The 20,668-nt window shown below is 32.7% G+C and overlaps 2 protein-coding genes and 1 pseudogene across 2 annotated transcripts in view; 1 reads left to right on the top strand and 2 right to left on the bottom strand.

Moving 5' to 3' along the window:
• The first annotated feature begins 4,558 nt into the window (after nucleotides 1–4,558).
• Nucleotides 4,559–7,804, top strand: LOC114754815 (ankyrin repeat-containing protein ITN1-like; annotated as a pseudogene).
• A 3,416-nt stretch (nucleotides 7,805–11,220) lies between these two features.
• Nucleotides 11,221–12,279, bottom strand: LOC114754814 (probable membrane-associated kinase regulator 4). Its single transcript, XM_028943649.1, has one exon. The coding sequence runs from the start codon at nucleotides 12,277–12,279 to the stop codon at nucleotides 11,221–11,223; it is 1,059 nt and encodes a 352-aa protein (XP_028799482.1).
• A 4,949-nt stretch (nucleotides 12,280–17,228) lies between these two features.
• LOC114754813 (uncharacterized) overlaps nucleotides 17,229–20,668 on the bottom strand; it is a 32,260-nt gene continuing 28,820 nt past the window's right edge. Inside the window, exons 12-18 of the mRNA XM_028943648.1 lie at nucleotides 19,688–19,795; nucleotides 19,431–19,561; nucleotides 19,238–19,304; nucleotides 19,040–19,107; nucleotides 18,784–18,877; nucleotides 17,904–17,974; nucleotides 17,229–17,679 (exon numbers count right to left, since the gene is read on the bottom strand). Coding sequence (XP_028799481.1) covers nucleotides 17,304–17,679; nucleotides 17,904–17,974; nucleotides 18,784–18,877; nucleotides 19,040–19,107; nucleotides 19,238–19,304; nucleotides 19,431–19,561; nucleotides 19,688–19,795 — 915 coding nt within the window. The 3' untranslated portion in view covers nucleotides 17,229–17,303. The remainder of the gene's footprint in view (nucleotides 17,680–17,903; nucleotides 17,975–18,783; nucleotides 18,878–19,039; nucleotides 19,108–19,237; nucleotides 19,305–19,430; nucleotides 19,562–19,687; nucleotides 19,796–20,668) is intronic.

Raw genomic sequence — 20,668 nt, forward strand, 5'->3', positions numbered from 1 at the left:
TCAACCAAAAAGAAAAAGAATGAGAATAAGAACCCCATTTGCTCTTAGTTTGGTACCTTTTATGAGCATAGAAGGATAACAGAAAAAGTATAGAAGATAACATGTGCAGAGGAAAAAGTCATCAGAATTCTTGAAAAGCACAAAAGTAATAATTTTCTTCTTGGAGTTGTTTGCTGAACCCTCGCATTGAAAAAAGACATGAAGTAAATGATGCGTGAACCTATGGAATTTAATTAACTAATGATCAAACTTAATTTGAAAACAGTCATGTGATGTAGTTATTATTTAAAATTTTTTAGTGTAATATTGAACAAAAAAATAATTCTAGACACCCAACGTTTTTAAATAAAAGTTTTCGGAAAAAATTTGTTTCTTAACTCAAGAAAATATTAAAAAAAAATTGTTTGGATGATTATTCTAAAAAAATCATATTTGAGGGGGGAAAAAAGCTTGTTTATAATAATTGTTTTTGAACTCAACTTCAGTTAGCACCAAGCAAACTAGAGAGTGGAGACAGCAAGCTGGCTGAGATTAGAGAGTGGCAAGTGGCAAGTTCAAATTTGAGAGGCAAGAGCTCAAAGCATCAAAACTAAGGGTGCGCATGGGCAGGGAACACTGCCGAATGTCTTAACAAATATCCATGTTCTAAGAATTTATCAATATCTATAATTTATTAAAAGCAAGACAATAAAAAATTGTAATTAAAGCCTTAAAATCCAAATGATTTGCATGAATCTCTTCAAAGTTGAGAAAATAAAGAAACATATAAAAAAATGCTATATTAACATATTCAATTATATTATTAAGCTATAGTTTAATGTAATTTATAGAGATATATATATTACATTCAAATTGGTATAACTTTTTCATGTTGATATTACTTCATATATTACATTTGATATTACTTCATATATTACATTCAAATTGATATGTGAAGTAATATCAACATGAAAAAGTTAAAAAACAATTATAGTACACAGCAAGATAATTTAGAAAAGTTAGAAAAGGTGGTATATCTTAAGAAAAAAACTAGAACTTTAAAAATGTAAAGTCTAATAATATAAGGGAATAATGTTCCTTTTGGGTATTGAAATATAATAAAATATAGTACATTAATATTACACTATATATAGTATAATTATAAAAAAAATATATTATAATATAAATAATTATATATATTTCGGATAGAGCTAAAAGGACAGAGCAACATGTTGTGCCTGCAGCCCAGCCCGAAAATGCCCATTTTTTTCTCAGGCTATGTTTTTTTTGGGCTGGGCAAGGCATTTTTGGCGGGTTAGGGCAGGCACACCGGGTTATTGAGCCTCATGAACACCCCTAATCAAAACGCCTAAAGAAGATAAGATTCCACTTATAACTAATCTTATAAATAAAGGAACAAAAAATAAGAAACCATATAAACGTTGTTTACGCTTTTTATTTAAAAAAAAAAACAGATTTTTTCAGTTTTACAAGACACTTAACTAAAAATTAATTAGCAAACAAGTATTTTTATTTTTTTCGTTTTTAAATATAAAAATTGTTTTGGAGATAAGAAATTAAGCAAGATCATGGTAAAAAGTTCTCTTTTCTCTGCTTTTTCTTTTTGGCCCTTCACTTCTTTCACACCGTGGGGGTTTTTTTTTTTGGCCAGCATATGCCGTTTTGTTCGCTATTTAATATGCAAGCATATAGGTCAAACAATCTGAAATGGATGAGAAATCTGAAACGTGAAGTGTGAGTGAAAGCGGGAAAACTGAAAATGAAAATATTTTCTTCCGCATTGAAACTGATTTTGCAAAAATCCGAAGTAAGTAATATCTCTGGTTCTTAATTAATATAAAATTTAGTTGATTAATTTGAAAAAATCTAAAAAATTACTAAACTACTTAATTATAATATATATTACATAATCTATCTAAAATACGTATATGTATCATTAGATTATATATCAATTTATAAATTAGGCAAATTTGTTTAAAAAATTAATAAATATAAATATTTTAAAATAATTTAGTAATGTTTTTAACCTTTCTAAAATAGTCAACTGAATTTTATATAAATGCCAATATAACATGTGAGAGGAGTTTTTTTTTTTTTAAAGTTTGCGTGAAGTCTTTTTTTATTAAGTATTTTTTGGATGATGGCTAACACCCCACGTGAAATGGAACCAGCCTAAGGAGGAAAACGATAGTGAGAGAGAGAGAGTGAGGGGGGGCGCAGACATAGTGTAAGAATTTAATAATTTATATTTGTAAGTCTAATTTGCACATTGACAAGTTGAGTCTTATTTATAACTTAAGCTTATACAACTTACAAAAAATTAAAGAAAAAAACAAGTAAATATATCTGAAACACCCAAATTAATACCCCTAAGATGCGCAAATAATATTGAAGTTTCTCAGATCTAAATGAAATTATAGGATTTGGCGGAATGATCTTGCTATCCCTTACATTAAAAAAAAAAAGAACCTCACCTTCATGAGTCATCACTAGAGAATTTTTGGCCTAGGCTGGTCAATGTAAGATTTATTCCAAATGCCTTTTGAGTTTTGGTTATTCGCCAAAAAAATATTTATAACCATTAAGCCAAGACTTCTCAGTGAATAACAATTTTTTGGCAAAACAAAACAAATGATAAGAACAACTAAGCCAGTGTCAAATTATGTGTGCTTCCACATTAACCAGTCTTTAAGCAGGAAATAGTGGTCACTTCCTTAGATAATGTGGTCATTTGCTAGTCCATTATTGTTATTTTCTGTACTGTTAGTCATTCATGATTAAATTTGTGATTAAATCAATTAGTGGTTATGAAAGAAGTAGTCACTCAAATTATATAATTATTGCTAGTTAGTTGTTATTATTTGCTATGATTAAACTTATGATTGAACAAACAAGTGTTTATGAAAATAGTGATCACTCTCTCAGATGCCATCCTCTTATAATCAGCATTCATGCTAAAACTTTTGATCGAACCAATAGGATTTGGCTTCTCTCCTTTACTACTCCCATTGGCCACTATCTGGTGCCACAAACGACATCGTTTTTAGTCCAAATAGAAGAGCAAACTCGTTAAAAAAGCTGAATGAGTTAGGGGAGAAATGACTCATGAATGGGTGAGGAAGAAAATAGCATTGTGGTGGTGAGTGGTAAAAAATTTATTCACCCTCACTAATTTATTTGATTCAAGTGTATTTAATAAAAATGAAAAGTAAAGAATAAATCATATTTGTTTGAGTTTTATTTATTTATATTTACTTATTAGGGACACTGCACACTCACAACTACAATGCTATTTTCTCCCTCACTCGCTCATGTCTCATTTCTCACCCTGACTCATTCAGCTTTTTTGACAGGTTTGCTCTTCCATTTTGTCTGAAAATGACGTCATTTGTGGCAACGGACAGCAGCGGATGGGAGTAGCAAAGGAGAGAAGCCAGATCTGAACAAATGGGTATTTGCAAAAACAGTGGTTACTTGCCAAAAAACTAACGAGTCATGCTTGAACTAATGAGTGTTTATGAAAAAGGTATTCACTCGTTCTCGTATAGATGGTATAATCATTTATTAGTCTGTTGTTATTTGCCTAATTATTCTAGGCCTTTCATACGTACATGTATACACATGTACATCCATACATATAAAAGCTTCATAGTTATTTTATATAGTATTTTGCATTATATTATTATGAAGTTTTGGTGGCTCATTGATTATAATTTTTTAGGTAACCAAAAGTTGGTGGAATTAAATTCCACCTTTACTAACTTTTATCGTAAAATTTTTCATTTTGTTTTATTTTTTCATGTGAGGAGCAGTAATATTTTTTACCAACTTTTAAAATTTTATTTTGGATTAAAGGCCTTTATGTCATTTATGTGTATATATCTCATCAAACTACTGTTTTGGGTTTTGTATGTTTAGAGGTATTTACTTACCTTTTTTCCAAATTTAAATTCCGTTTAATTTCCTTCCATTTGCCTAAGAATAAGCATAATTTCTGATGCCAAAAAAGAATAAGCATCATTTCTGTAATAATAATAAAAAAAGGAAGAAGAAGAAAAAGAATAGCAAGCATCAGTTCTTGCACAGAGTCACACGCACATGGGAATTATAATTGCAATTTTTTTTGTTCTGAGTGAAAAATATCAACTTGTCTTCTCCTCTCCTCCTCCTTCCTTCCGCTTTCCTCTTTCTTGCTTTCCGTCGCCAAACCATTTTTTCTTCAACTTCATCCAATCATGTAACTTCCTTCACTCTCTTTACCTGCTGCTTCGGATTCAAGTATTTCACTCTTTATCAGCTCTCAAGATTCTTGCTTTTTCTGTTCTTCATACTCTTCTTAGCTAGCATACCGCTCAATCATCTGAGATTTCTTTTGGGTTAGTATTTCCCCACTCCCCCTGAGATTTTGTGTATCATTTGTAATAATCTGATGCGAGATTTCAGTTATGGCTGCTATTTTCTTTTGAATTTTTTGATGATTCGGTTCTTAATGTGCTGTATATTGTTGGTTGAACAGGAGGTTAACGAAGAAGGGTCCGATGAGTTCAACTTCGAATCAATTTCCGAAATATCCCCATCGCCGTCCCCGTCGTCCGCGACGGCGCCGGCTTTGGTTTTGTCAAACTCCGGCAAGAGAATCGACCAGGCTGGGAAGAAGAAGTACGTGAAGCAAGTGACTGGACGGCACAACGATACCGAGCTTCACTTGGCGGCTCGACGGGGAGATCTTGCCGCCGTGAAGCAGATCCTCGGCGACATCCATTCGCAGATAATGGGGAATTTCAGTGGTGATGATGTGAACACAGAGATAGCTGAGGTGCGAGCATCTGTTTTGAATGAAGAGAATGAATTGGGAGAGACGGCTCTATTCACAGCAGCAGAGAAAGGGCATCTTGATGTTGTGAAGGAATTGCTTAAGCATTCAAATAAAGAGACTGTTTCTAAGAAGAATCGCTCAGGCTTTGATCCATTGCATATTGCTGCAAGTCAAGGGCATCATGGTATAAGGATCTATACATTTATCTATATATTTACTACTAATGAACAATACAGCTAATTCTTCACACTCGTGCATCATAAGCGCCTCCCAGTTTTTGTTCCAATTTCGAGAATTTTTCTTATTGTGATCAGGCTGTTCTGATCCAGGTGATTGGCATTGGTTCTGGTAGTTTTGGGAACTGGAGTTATGAGTAAATATACAATTTGGTTATGGAAATATTAACTAAATGCCCTATCACATGAGTCTGTGTTTAACCCTTTGTACAAATTAGCCCTTCAAAGTTTGTAAGTTTTAAAACAAGCAGTCCCTCAAAGTGGAGTATATATAATATTTGGTTTGATGGAGAGACTAACTAACAGTTACTTTTGAAGGAATTGACTTTAGTATTTAAGTCAAGGAGAGATGTGAGCTCTTGTTTTTAATTTCCTTGTATTAATCAGCCCTTCAAAGTTTGTGGATTCTAAAACATGTATGCAATAGAATTAGTCCCACCACGAGCACAAAGCTTAGCTGGTAGAGGTTTTTGCTAGTTGACAAGTGGTTTCAGGTTTGAGTTGGTTAGTGGCTTCTAGTTTTTTTTTTTTTTTTTTTTGGGGGGGGGTTGTGTTTGATACCAAAAAGACAATAGATTTAGCCCCTCAATACTCTACGGGTCAACAGGGAGACTAGCTTGTGGTGGGTTATTAAATTTGAGGGACTAACTCATTTAGAGGACTCATGGACTAGGTGATAGGTGATAGGAGTATGCCTTTTGGATAGTATTGTGTATCTGCTCTATAGTTAATTTCTAGTTATATTAGAAGATGTCATTGCTAAAAATTGCCTATGTAAGAAGTTTTATCATTTACCAGCTAAATCTAATTAATTGGGTTTCATATTAAATCATGGGTGGAAATTTTTTGGTGGTATGAGAACATAGGAATGGGAAAGTGTATGAAGTCATTGTTTTGTTTATCAGACTAAACTTATCGTACGAAAGTGGCCACCCTACCTAGATTGGTGAAACAAAAATCTTTTTTAATACCTTGATCTGTATTTGTAAAGTAGCTTTTATTTCCTTGAGTTGATGTTCTCAGGGAAGAAGGTATGGAGGAGGATGAGATGGGGTCATCATAAATAATAGGGAGAATTTCAATGAGGTCTCAAGGAAAGAAAATAATTACCAATAAATCTCAATGACAAGTGAGCAGTTGTCATTTCTTATCCTAGAACTTGTCATTGCATATTATTCTATTGTTATTCAGATTTTTTTGTAATTGTGTTCTTTCGCTGGGTTCTCCCTAAATAATTCAGTCCAGAGTATGAGATGTGGGTAAAAGAATATGCCATATATATGCCTTCAACTTTTCACTAGTATTTTAGCGATGTCATGTAGTGGAAGTGCTATATTTTCTGGTCATCAATGTAATCTTTAGCAATTTGTTTGCAGCCATTGTCCAGGTTTTACTAGATTATGACCAGGATTAAGCAGGATTAAGCAAGACAATGGCCCATCAAATGCTACTCCACTCTGCAGCACGCAGAGGGCACACAGAAGTGGTAAATGAACTGCTGTCGAAGGATGGTAGCTTGTTGGAAATCTCTAGGTCAAATGGCAAAAATGCATTGCATTTAGCTGCACGTCAGGGCCATGTAGAAGTTGTAAAAGCACTGCTCGGTAAAGACCCACAATTGGCACGTAGGACTGACAAGAAAGGACAAGACTGCATTGCATATGGCTGTAAAAGGACAGAGTTGTGATGTGGTAAAACTGCTGCTTGATGCAGACGCCGCTATTGTCATGCTTCCCGACAAATTTGGTAACACGGCATTGCATGTAGCAACCAGGAAAAAGCGAGCAGAGGTAATGCCATCAATTGCTCAGCTTTACCCGCTTGTGTGTATGTGTGTGTGCCTTCACTTGAGTTCTTCAAAAGATACAATTCTAATTTGTGCCTCCTCGTTTTCCTTCACAGATAGTGAACGAGTTATTAAATCTACCAGACACCAATGTTAATGCATTAACCAGAGACCACAAAACAGCTCTTGACATTGCTGAAGGTCTTCCGCTTTCTGAAGAGTCCTCAGACATAAAGGATTGCCTTTCTCGGTATGGGGCTCTGAGAGCTAATGAGCTCAACCAACCAAGAGATGAACTGAGGAAAACTGTCACTCAGATTAAGAAAGATGTTCACATCCAGCTAGAACAAACCAGGAAAACAACAAAAATGTTCATAATATCTCTAAAGAGCTAAGAAAACTCCACAGGGAAGGAATCAACAATGCCACAAACTCGGTAACTGTTGTCGCCGTGTTGTTTGCAACAGTTGCTTTTGCTGCTATTTTTACTGTACCTGGTGGCGATGACGATGATGGTATAGTGCAGTGGTAGCAAGCGGTTCGGCTTTTAAATCTTCTTCATCTTTAACGCTATTGCACTTTTTACATCCTTGGCTGTTGTGGTTGTTCAAATTACCTTGGTTAGAGGGGAAACTAAAGCGGAGAGAGACGGGTGGTGGAGGTGATTAACAAGCTAATGTGGCTGGCTTCTGTTTGTACTTCTGTTGCATTCATAGCCTCCTCGTACATAGTAGTCGGTCGGAAGAACTGGTGGGCGGCAATTCTGGTTACAGTAGTGGGGGGAGTAATAATATCTGGAGTTATTGGCACAATGACTTACTATGTGGTGAAGTCCAAGAGAGGCCGATCATGAGAAAGCAGAAGTATGCCAAAAGAAGTGGATCTAACTCATGGCATCATTCTGACTTCTCCAATTCAGAGATCGAACGGATTTACGCCCTTTAACCTCGAATTTGCAATCCTGGCCGAAGGTATCAGACCAAGTTATGATGAAAACTGTGACAGGTTGTTCTTGATTTATGCTCCAGATCACTGCTTCAAGAGCGAAATAAGAAACTATATGTTACACATATTCATCCTCTTACCTCTTGCTGCAGTACCATGAATATTGGAATCAAGCTTGGTTTTCATTATATTTCTTTGTTGCAGAGCCTAGTGTATTATCTTGATCACCCAGGTAAATATATGCCATTTATGGGCTGATACAGTGATTTGCAGAAAGAAGAAATCGAACAAGGATCTTTTTTTCGACTTATCTGACAACATATTTTCGAAGTCTGTGATACTAAGATTTTAGTTTATTTTTAAGATTCCTTGGTGCTAATCAACACTGGTATGAATATTTCATGCCTAATGCTTACGCAGCTTGATAAGGAGGCGTCATGGTAGAGGACTTGTGTGTTCATTGTAATAATTTGTAATGTGGGATAAAAATCGGAGGTTGCGATATATAATCCAAAGCAACGAGCAGATGCATGTAAATGATCAGTTTAACATCATATTTTAATTTAATTCAACGTCTTAAAACAATATATTTATGATTCTAGAAAGACTGATAAATGCTTTTTCTATAAATAAGTAATCTAACTAATACAAATTGATGGAGTGTTATACTTCTTGTCTAATGACTAACGAGATCAATATGTTTTTTTTTTCCTTAAAAAATTCTGACTTTTTTTATTTTATTTTCAATTTTTTAAATTTCTGAAATACTTCATTTATCATAGGCACCCTCTAATTCCCCAATTATGTTCCCCAATTATATAATTCCATGCCTTTATATGACATTAAAATATGTTGGTATAGCATTAAGTGAAATTTTAAAAAGCCAACAAAACAATAAAAAACTAGTTAATTGTATTAAATAATGAATGTAAGAAAGTTGAATATGCAAATGCCCCAAACGCCCTTGTACGAAGGAAGATAAAGTGATAAACACTACACAAATATTAATTAATAGCATTCGCAAAAAAGAAAGAAAAGAAAAGCAGAGTCAATAAATTTTTTTTTTTTTGAAAAAAAATTAACAAAATGAGATGGCAAGGATGGGCTAATGCCTAATTCCTGTTTTTATAGAAACAGAAAGTTCTTTTTTGGTAACATTATGGAAGCTAAATTGAGCCAACCAGTATTCATAGAGAAATGATACCAATGGGTTATCTTTATCTCCGTCGTATACAAGCGCAATGGAGGTTGGTGGTCATCTTGCTCCTTTCTGGCGTCCTGCGTAGTTGCAGAGTCATAACAGGAGCACGTTGGGAAGAAAACCTATTCATTTAGTTTATCATCTACTACTTCCCTTCACTTCTTTATCCTCACCATCAAATCAATTTTGAATAGTTGAGATTTAATTTTGATCAAAACATAGTTTCAGAATGCTTTTACTATACGAAATAAATTGTGAAGGATTGCCTCGATTTAGAATAGTGTCTAAAAAGTAGTATATTAATATCTCTTGAAAAGTAAATATATATATAATATTTAATAAAAAATTGTTTAAAAAGACATTTAAATAACCCAAATCCTTATTTGTGTAATTGAATTTGTCAAAGTCTTAATTAGGTCACATGACCCAAACAAGAATTTGAAAATTTTATGAAATAACTATAATATCCATTGCATCAAAAACCTAGAGAGATGAGAATTTCCACCATTATATTCTGTGTAACGTAAATGCTTTTATTATTGAAGAAAACTTGGTGTCTACCATTGCCAAGTAAAAAAAAAAAATCAATTAAGGAGGCAATGATGAGTTATTTTTTATATTAAATATTCTTCCCTTAATCCTGCAAGTATATTATGAAGATAGAAAGTTGTTAATTTAAAATTAAAACGAAATATGTTAATTTTAAAAGTTGCATTGTGATCAAATTTTATTCATAAACTTATTATTGCAAATGTTATGGAGACAAAAATTTATAAATTTAGAATTAAAACGTATTAACTGTGAAATAGAATATGATAACTTTAATGTTGTATTATGATCAAATTTTATTTAAAAATTTATTAAGTGTGTTTTGGAGACATTAACGTGCTAATTTAGAATTGAAACTTGTTAATTACATAATTAAATATATTAATTTTAAGATTGTATTGTGATCAAGTTTTATCTAAAAGCTTTGTATTATAAAGATAAGAAATTATTAATTTAGAATTAAAACGTGTTAATCACAAAATGGAATAAATTAATTTAGAATTTTCTTTTTGTTTCTAATAAAATAGACATTAGTATCATTTCATAAAATTTTAAAAGCCTTCTTTGGGTCACATGACTTGATTCAGAATTTGACAAATCTAATAATCTAAAATAAACAATTTGGGTTATTTAACATTTTTTTTTAATTTTTCCTATTTTATTGTAAATTTCTTCAAAAGAGTTGTAGGAAAAAGAAAACAGTTCTTCAAACGAAAAAAGTTAATGCTTGTCATAATCTCGTCACCATCATCTATCATAATTGTAGTTTTAAAGAATAACTAATTGGGACCCATTAATGGAAAACCGAAAAGTCATTGGCATGACCGTATTTTAACAATATAAACAAGCCTTTTAATGCTATAATAGAATATAATATAGGATTAAAAAAAAATACTAAAATCAAATATTGTCAAACAATAAGAAGGAATCAAATCCATACTTATGCTATGGCCCAAAAAAAAAAAATCCATACTTACGGAAAATAGAATATCACATCATGTTTAAATTTAGGTAACAAAGCGTACATGAGCAAAGTCTAGCTAACGAAATAAGAGGACTCAAAATCTATACAAATCCAAAAGTATTCAGTCAGTTAATTAAATCAAAATTCATGGCAGCATAAGGAAATAAAAATTCCATCCATAAATGATGAACCACTAAAATAAATGAAACAATGGCAAGATAGTTGCAATTTTCCTGAGATAAAATAATCTAGATAAAGATAATAAATTACTTTGAATGTCTAGAGATAAAAATTTTGGTTTAAAGAATATTTTAAGGGAATTTACCCAAGAATAAGACAATTTCTTAGACATTATGGAAAAAATACTTATAGTGTTTCAATTTAAATTTAAAAGTATCAAAAATAACGCACCAACAATACATATAGACCATATGTGGGCAGATGATAGATATGCGTGACAAACAAATTACACATACGTACAAATGTACAATTTGGAATACATCATCCTTAAGTTTCCCAACAAAAAACCTGATCATCTGTCATCACATCATCTAACTAATCCTAGGCTCACATCTCATACAAAGATATGTGGTTAAATAATTTGCAAAGTATTCTTTGAGCTATGAATCTCTCTAACACCCAACTCGAACTTCATTTTACAAACTATATTTTCACTTGCTAGCTGGCTAGCTAGCTAAAGGATGATGGATTATAAATTAATTGTTATTTGAAGTACTGCTGATGAGACTGCTTGCAGTGTGCAATGGCTCCCATAATCAAATTCCCTATCTCTAGTTCTTGACATGATCCATGCATGCACTTGCTTGTTGGAAGCCCAGAAAATGAAGAGGAACCATTGAAGCATAACTTATTGTTTGCAACTAATGATGATCTTGTTATTCTATTACTTCCATAATTCTCACACTTTCCTCCATCTTGATCTGTGTCAATATCTATGCTTCTGAACTCGATTCTGGATGAGAATGACTGGAATCTCTCTCTATCTGATCTTTGAATAATCTGTCCAAATGGGTATTTCTTCCCCATCACCACTTTCCCATTCTGCTTATGATTCAAATTATTACTCTCTCTAGATCTTGAAGCCGAACCTTCATCTGCCACTTTCTTTGTCACGTAGGCTGACTCATATTTGCAGCTTATCTTTCCAAACCAAGCCTTCAATTTGGAACCCATTGAGAAGAATTGCTTCTTCTTCTTCATCATCATCTTCTTCTGGTTTTTCTCAGCAGTGTCCACAAAATCACGATCTTCTTCTTCTGGGTTAAGCATCTCATGACCCGTAACTCGAAAAGACTCATGGAGTGAGACTTTGGGGGATTCAAATGGAGTTACTGTAACTGGTGTTGAGTATGAAGTTGTCAAGGGAGAGCTATAGAAGTCATCAAAGCCATAATCTTTCTGGCTATTAATTGGGCTTCTATTGGAGATATAATCATTTACAGAATCAGAACTTACTGATAAATAAGAATGATCTTGTTGATTTTGGAGGATCTGTTGGACCATTTGAAGACGGGGAGGAAGGTGAAGAGGAAGGAGCTTGCCTTTGTAGAAAAGCTCGTCAGCTGGGGAAGTTGATGAAGCCTCACTGTGCTGAAAGATGGAGGAGGAAGAGGAGGAGGAGGACATTTGGAACTCAAATTCTGATGAATTAGGGTTAGGAGAAGGAGAAGTGTGAGAGAGAAGGAAATTGGAGAGGGAGCTGATCTCCATGTCGATGAACTCATCTTCTCCATCTGCTGGGAGAAGTAATTTTGCTGCCATTTTTGGTATATGTGGGATATGTGATCCATATGCATGCCAAACTCAGCTTTATATCATGGAGAAATGACGGTGGTGGTGAGAAATATTTCCATGCATCCACTTGCACGCACCCATCTTATTAGGGCCCATGCCTATCCTCTATATATGTTTTCTCCATTTACCCTATATATGTGTAGGCATGTAGGGAGATAATTTTAAACACTTCAAGTTAAATTTCAATGATATGTTTGGAGTAATGGGAAACTTCGATGATCTAAGTCATATTTAATTAAAGGTATTTTGCCTTTAAGGACTTATTTAACTTGCACGGATGACGCTTAGATTAAAACCCTCCATGAAAAATACTACTACCTCTTTTTTTTTTTTTTTAATATACATCTACTTAACCAATTTAGATAAATTAAAAAGATGTAGTTAAATTAATTTTTTTAAAGTGCCATTTGATAAGTATACATCAATACTTTAATGCCGTTTATAACACTTCAGTAGATTTTAATATTGTTGTACCTTTAAAGACTAATCTTTCAAGATGAACTAATTTTTAGGGACTAAAATTACGAGTTTAAAATTTAAAGGACCAAAATCAAAATAGACATAAATTTTAGAAAATAAAGACTATATTAACACATTAATTTAAAGTTCTTTTATTGTAGTAGATCATTCATTTAGTAGAAATGAACCTAGAGGATAAGCATTAGATCAATTAGTTGAACTATAGGAATGTTAATTAGGACCATAATTGCTGGTGCATCTAATAGAAGTCCATTCACGGACGGAAATAACGAAATACTACTTTTAAAACTACATAGAAGATATGATGCCATAATAATTCAAAAAAAACAAAAAGAGGAGCACACTTGGTCAAGTACGAGATTATTTATCTGTTTTGGTGCATTGTTGCTCTGTCTGCATTTAATTCAAATAAATAAAATTTGAAAAAATGAAAATTTTCTTGTGGACCCAGGGAATTTAATCCTCATGTCTTCTCACAAAGTTATGCTACAGTGTTCACTTTGTTTTTTCCCCTAAAGTAATTTGCAGTTAGTCTAGCCCATTCCTGATTATCGTGGTGGAAAATTATCAGTGATTTAATCTGTAAAAATTGAACTAATTTCCATAATTTAAAGTGATTCTTCATCTATGTTTGTCATGCCATTTTAAAATTACCCTTCATTAAAGACATGTCCTTAAGTATACTTCTAGATAAGAAAGGAGGTTATAATATGGACAGGTTTGGGGAAAAAAATTAATAAATACTTTATAGATTTGGTGAGGAGTCTTAAGGATAATGAAAAACATAATTTTAAGAAAAGGCCTTACAGATAACATTGAGATGATGCTGGTTATTGATGGAGTCAAGGTAATAATAGCTCAAAGATTAGTAGTTCAATTGTGGTTAAACCACAGTCATACCAATCATGATTTAAATAATATAATATAATTAAAACATACAAAAGTATTCATATATAACCTCGTAAATAATAATATTTAAATTAAAATAATTTATAAGTAAATGGAATATTTGTATATAAACTATACATAATATAACAAGACAGAGTGATTAAAGTACCAAGTATGATTGGCTGCTATTTGTTTAGCTCAAAACAACATCATTTTAGGCTCAACAATGAGAGATAAAAATAGAAAATTGAACCCAATCAACTTGTTCAGAATTCTTGACCAGATCAGTCAGGAGACTAGTTCATTAATTCACAATTGCATTCATAACTCGACTATTATGTGGAGATAAGAGATAACATAGTTTGTGGCAGTTATATAACAAACATAATCCAGTAATGCCAGATAGATAGTGGAAGAAGTGGCCAGAAAATTGAAAGATTGGAGAGGATTGAAGAGGAGACAAGGGATGGTGGGAAGAAGAAATAGCAGCCACATTATATGTCGTCAAAGGTGAAGACTTTGGTGTGCCTTTTCTTTTAACACAGTCCTTACATTTTGGGGTTTACTTTCTTAAATTGAAGTCACTCTCACAGACACAAAACATGCCCTCCTCTTCTTTTATATCTATACATGTCCCAATTGTTGTCTCACATTATTATGTTTCTTTGCAAACAGACACTACAAGGTACAAACACCACCATCTTTTCGGCTTTACCTTTATACATTGTGATCTGGACTCTTGCCTATTCAGTGCTTTTTGCACTTATTTGTTAATACAAAAGATTGTTATTCGGCAATCTTTTGGTTTCTATTAATTTGGTTAAACTTTATATGTGTGTGTGCACATTATTTTATACTACCTTCGGTCCTTAATATAAAAGCTAGTTAACTAATTTGAGTATATTAAGAAGGTTTATTAAGTTAGTTATTTGTAATAATCATGTGTGTCTTTCCTAGAATACTCTTATTAATTATATGTATTAGAGAACTACTATTTACTAGTTCCTTATATAAGAGACGATAACCGAATTACGTTGATCAAAAAAACAGTTAAAATAGTTAAGAACAATTAATATGTAAAAAATATAATTTTTTTCCAAAAAGCCCTCATTAATTAGAGAGAAGCATGAGAGAACAATAGTAAATTCTTAAAAGAAAGAGAAGTGGAAAGGAGAGAGAGTGTGAGTTGGAGACATAAATATGAGTAAATAGGAAATCAACACAAAAAATAGAGACAACTTTTAAGTGTCTCTTATATTTAGGAACATGCTATAAGCATCAAATGTCTCTTATAATAAGGACGGAGGGATATTTGATAAAACCTTTAATATGTGTAACTATTACAAAGACTACTTTAAAAAAATAGATAAATATGAGAGATAGGTAGCTTGGATCTTATATTTAGGATCAAATTAAATATGAAACCAGCTCTTATATTAAGAATTGGAAGTAATACAAACTATTGAGTATTCAATTCTATCATGTTAGGATTAATATCTAGCACAATCATTCATAGTTTATATATATATATGTGCATGTATGCATTAGACCGAGTTCATTGTTTTGAGTCTTTTAAACTGCTAAAATCATTGGTAACAATTAATACAAATTGTGGTTTTAGTAATTCAACCATACGATTCCAGCACTTTTAAATTATTGTTTAACACCAATAATCTTATAGTTTAGTGGCAACTGAAAGCTTCTACTAGTTCGAATATATAATTAATTCTAACACTTCAAATCCTGCTTTCAAACCGTTAATGTCTTTCTTGTTAAATAAAAATATTATTCATTTACTACTCAAGGTGGGCTCAAGTGATGAGGATAAAATTAAATATATGTAAAAGTCAAGGGTCAAATCCTCTTTTATGTACATAAACATGTTTCAGCTTGCAAATAGCATAATTTCTTTCTTTGTTTAATATCATTTCAATAACAATTTATAAACACAGTTTTTGTGAGTGAATCACTTATTTATTTATCTATCTTTTGATCAAGAAATCGTTTTTGTTTTTCAAAATTAGAGGATCCATCCATGTGCATCTCTGCACAAATGGTGGTGGTAGTATCAATTTTTTTTTTTTGGTTTAACATGTTTGTCAAATGAAAAAACATAGGAAAGACGATTTAAATTCCATATATTTGCGTTCACATCAAACAAAAAGACATGCAATGACTGAAACATGGAGGGAAAATAGGACCATACATGTTATAATCTGAGAGACCCACCATCCACAAATTAAGGCTGAGAGAGAAGCTAAGTTCAGATATATTTGAAAAGAAGTCATCAAAGAAGAATCTGAGATGCTGCGAATGTTGGAAACATCAAACAAAACAAGCAAAACGGAAGAAACATCAACAAAACAACCTCTGTCACAAGTCACTACACTAAATTGCTTTGGATAGGTTTTTTGCTTAGAAAAATTGAGTTCCACTTTGATATGTAGCCTTTGTGCCCTTCATAATCATACTGTTCTTCAAAAGACAAGACAAAATCCTACTTCTATATCTAGAATGCCTTCTTGGTATCAAAATCTACTTTTATCTTTCAGTTTCTCTTTTAATGGACAAAATTTATGGCCACGTTTAAGTCTGAGAAGTTTTGATGCAGGGCTGGAGATTTGAATTATTTTATGCTTGGTAGTGTTAGTTCCACCAAAACAACAGATTTTTTAGGGGGAAAAAACTGAATTAAACAATTAGTAATCAGTTCATTTTTAGAATTAAGTAAATCTAGCCTAATAATTCCAAGTATTACTAATTAATATTTAAGATTTTTTCTAACATTTTTTTTGTGGTAAATCATTTGCTGCAAAATTCTATCCATTTCTAATAAATTAAAATTGAATTGAACTGTAAAATTATAAATTACAAATAGAAATAGATCTTATTAAACGAAAAAAAAGAAAGAAATATAAGTAGTAGTAGAAAAATGTAAACAATAGCAGCACAGCTTGGCACATTCCAGCTGAGCTCGGATGATTATCATCACTGTCAAATATCTTTGCATTTTAGTATTTACTTTTAATCCATTTGTTATGCCTTCAATAATTATGAACAAAAAAAATAATGCTCCCTCTAGTTTACAATACAAGTCACTAACTAATTCATCAGAACTAAGAAATGATAGTTCATTAAATATATATCAAATTAAAATATTTTTCCAACTTTACCATAAATTAAATGCGGTTGTGAAAAAAATAAAAAATACAAAGAGTTACATTTAAAAATTAATTACAAAGATAAAAATTGCAAAGATGCTTCATCTTCATGCACAAACCCTACGACAAGAAGTTAGATTAACATTACGTCATCTTTGTTAGAAATCGTTATCCTGAGCTTGCTGCTTTCCAAATATACATTGCATAAGCATCAAATTTACATACAATCTGCCTTCCAAGTTAAAAACGATTTGGTATCGGCATGTTACAAATCATGTAATTTACACAAGAATGAAGAAATCATACTCTTCAGTTACATAAAGGACCTTCATAAAAGGTGCAGCCACAATAACAGCACATAATATAGCTTGTCAACATATATATATATATATATATATGACACTTGCACATCATTATAAAGTTACAACAACCAGTATTAATATCCCAGGATTGTGTATTCCCTCAATGGGTTGGAGCTGAATTACCAGATGTCAATTCCCTTTCAAGCTCATCAAATTCCCAATCACCAATCTCCTCTGTGGAGTATTCTTGACCAGCTCCACCAAACTCAGATTCAAGCTTTGCCAGTTCTGCTTCATGGTCCAAGACCTGATCTGACTTGGCGGCAGGTGACTTTGGCTTTTTGCCTGTCTGCATTTTGGAAGCGTCAGCACCTTGAGAGGGAGCAGATGTACCATCATGCTGTTTCTCAGTGGGCGGTGTCTCTGTATTTGGCGCAGGCTTCTCTAATTCGAGATTTGGCCTCTCGATGGACTCGAACTGTGCTCGTAACTTACTGATGGCATCAAACAGCTCTATAACCTTTTCTTCATTTTTCCTGGATGAAAAAGCCACAACTCCTCAGCAAGCCAAATTTCCAGATCATTCCAGTAAACACTAATAACAAGTCCTAATGGAGTAACATTTCTAAAAGTAATTTCAAAACCACAACTCAATCTAGACATCAGAATTTCTTCAACCAATCCAGAAGTTGGCAAGGCAAAACAAATCCAGAGCTTGAGAAAGGAAATACACAGGAAGGTCAAACCCAGAATACACAACCTGGAAATTTTCCCCTGTTGAGCATAAAATTGCTGTTTCATGTTATCCACAACACTGAAGGTGGTTATAATCTGGAAACAGAAAAAACTGATTAGTAACAGAACATGAGTTACTATTCATTTGGTTCATAGACATTGAATATACAACAGAGGCAATTTCAAACAGAGGGTTATTGTTAAAACCCTGACGCAGTAATGCTTATCATAGTATGGTTGTACATGCCGCAGCATTTCAAAATAGTCATCAATCACCAAGAAACAAAAAACCGGACCGAACCAACTGGTTCAACCAGAAAACCAGTGAACCGGCTAGTGGTCCAGTTTGGTTTTTGTATCAAATCAGTCAAGAGTTGAACCGGTAGCGAACCGGTGAAAACCGGTGTGAACAGGTAATAAACGGGTTTGAATGATTTTGTTACTATTGGTCCTATTTTTTTATTCAACTCCTAATATCTCAGTCACTATAGATTTGAATGAATTTTAATGATGATTTTGATATCAACAATTACTAATTTTACTTACTGATGAATTGTAAAGATCAAAATTCTCAATGTTATTATACTATGTCATTGTTACAATCAAACTATTGTTATATTTTCTTGTATTTTGTTATTAGTGATTATTAATATTATTTTACTTTATTATTTTCAATTAAATTATATTATTTTAATATGACCCCAGTCTGACCAACTGACCCTTGAATCATTACCTCAACCGATTTAGTGTCCGGTCCAGTTTTCTGTTCCTTGTCATTCACCAAGCTAAGGCACAAAATAAACAAAGACGCAGACATACTTTCCTTTGAGAGGATATCTATATAAGCAAGGTCACGAACGAAAACACAATTACTAGTTTCAAATTTCTTCAAGTTTCATCAATACCTTGGCTTCAGAGGCCAAATATTCCTCCTCAAGATTTTTCCTAGGATTTAATGCTTCCGAATCCTCAGTATTTGTATTGGATGATACCTCTGACCTGTATCCTCAAGCAAAAAAGTTTACATGTTTGAGTTCCACAAATATACACTCAACCCAGGATATCTACTCAAACTGCCAATAATTGTATTCACAAAAATTTTACAACCATCATAAGACAACATTAGGCCGGACAGAACCAAAAAAAAAAAAAGATCATTACCCCGGACTTAAATTCTTGAGGTTCTCCACAAATGTTCCAATATGGTTTACAGAAGGCTCCAACTCGTTCTGCATATAATACATATCACGTCATTATACAAGTATTATCTGCATATGTAAATTAAATGAAGCACCTTATAAGTAGCAAGAGGCTAGATGGCCAAGTTCATTATTTTACAAGTATTATCTAAATAAGTACCTTATAACTGGCAAGTAGTTGGATGGCCAAGTTCACAAAATACTCCTCATGTTTCTCCAATTCATCGCTATAAAACACAAGAATTAGATACTGCTCATGAATAAACAGACAGTGGAAGAGGTATTGTGTGTATATCATAACATTCATCAGCACAAGTCAACATTACTCAAGCTCAGCAAGTTTGATTACATACTTGACCTGCTTCTCATTGATCTCTGCATTTGATCGCTGGAGAACCCAACTATCTTCCAGAAAGTTAATCCAGGTTTTGATAACATCTGCTTCTTTCTTACACGAGGTAATTGAATTTGAAAGTTCCTCTTCCTGCCAATAACAGCCAAATTATTATTTCAGAGAACTGAATTGCAAGAGCTGTATAGATAAAGCAAATCTTGAAAAGAATTATGAATAGTGTGCATACAGACAGTTAAATAAGTGAAACAAATTTACCTTTGTCTTCAAATGCTCAATCATCTGATTATTTGCTTCCTCAAACTGGTCACGCTCTTCCTTTGCAATCCGTAATCGTGCTTGAGCTGCAGCCATGGATGTATTGACCTACAACCCAGACCACATTCCCATTATTTACGAGAAAGAAAGGTTATGAATAACAGCTGCAAAATGATAACCATACAAGATTAGTTAAAAGAGAAAGGAATCAATATCAACAATGCACCCAAAAAAAAAAAAAGGTTAATGATATTAGAAGTCAACTGGCAAGACAAAATTTAACATCAGCGTATTACGCACAAAGTTTTGACCTGGGCCGTATAAGGTTTCCTCCACAAACATTAACACATCATTTGCAAATAAATCACTAGAATGCATTACAAGTTGCGGCAAACTATACGGAGGAACACAGATAATTCAACCAACAGATAAGCACCCGCTAAAAAATACAAAAGATAAATTTCAACAATGAGGATTTCAAATAATTCATTCTTCAAAAATACTTTAGTTCGTTCTTCTGTAAGACCTAAAATATATACTCTTGGTAAACTGAGCTACCTTAACAACAGTACCAGATGGGAATAATAATTGCCACTTGAAACTGAAGTAGCAATATCTCACGAAAGAGTGAATAACTGTAAAAGACTCAGAAAGATTTGAAAAAATATATTTTTAAGAGAAAAAAAAAAGACAAGAAATAGCAGGGAATTAAAATATTCAGAAAGTTCAACTGAGAATTCCAATATTGCCGCAAAAATGGCAAAATATGAGAAAAAGCATGAAAGCCACTAATGTCAAACTACTGCATAGGCTTACAGTTTAGCCATATTTTCTGCAGTGAAAATTATTTGAATATGCAGTCTTATAAAATTTTTATAACCAATTTATTCATGATATTCATATCTAATTTATTCGTGATATTCATATCTAAAATTTATCACCAAACCATTGAAAGAGACGCATCATACAAATAAAGAAAAG

The sequence above is a fragment of the Neltuma alba genome, unplaced genomic scaffold, assembly GCF_004799145.2.
Source record: "Neltuma alba isolate B1F8T4 unplaced genomic scaffold, ASM479914v2 tig00010192_pilon, whole genome shotgun sequence".
NCBI classification, from domain to species: domain Eukaryota; kingdom Viridiplantae; phylum Streptophyta; class Magnoliopsida; order Fabales; family Fabaceae; genus Neltuma; species Neltuma alba.

What these genes read in the sequence shown, in the direction of transcription:
- LOC114754814 (XM_028943649.1), bottom strand. Translation starts at nt 12,279, where the DNA reads ATGGCAGCAAAATTACTTCTCCCAGCAGATGGAGAAGATGAGTTCATC.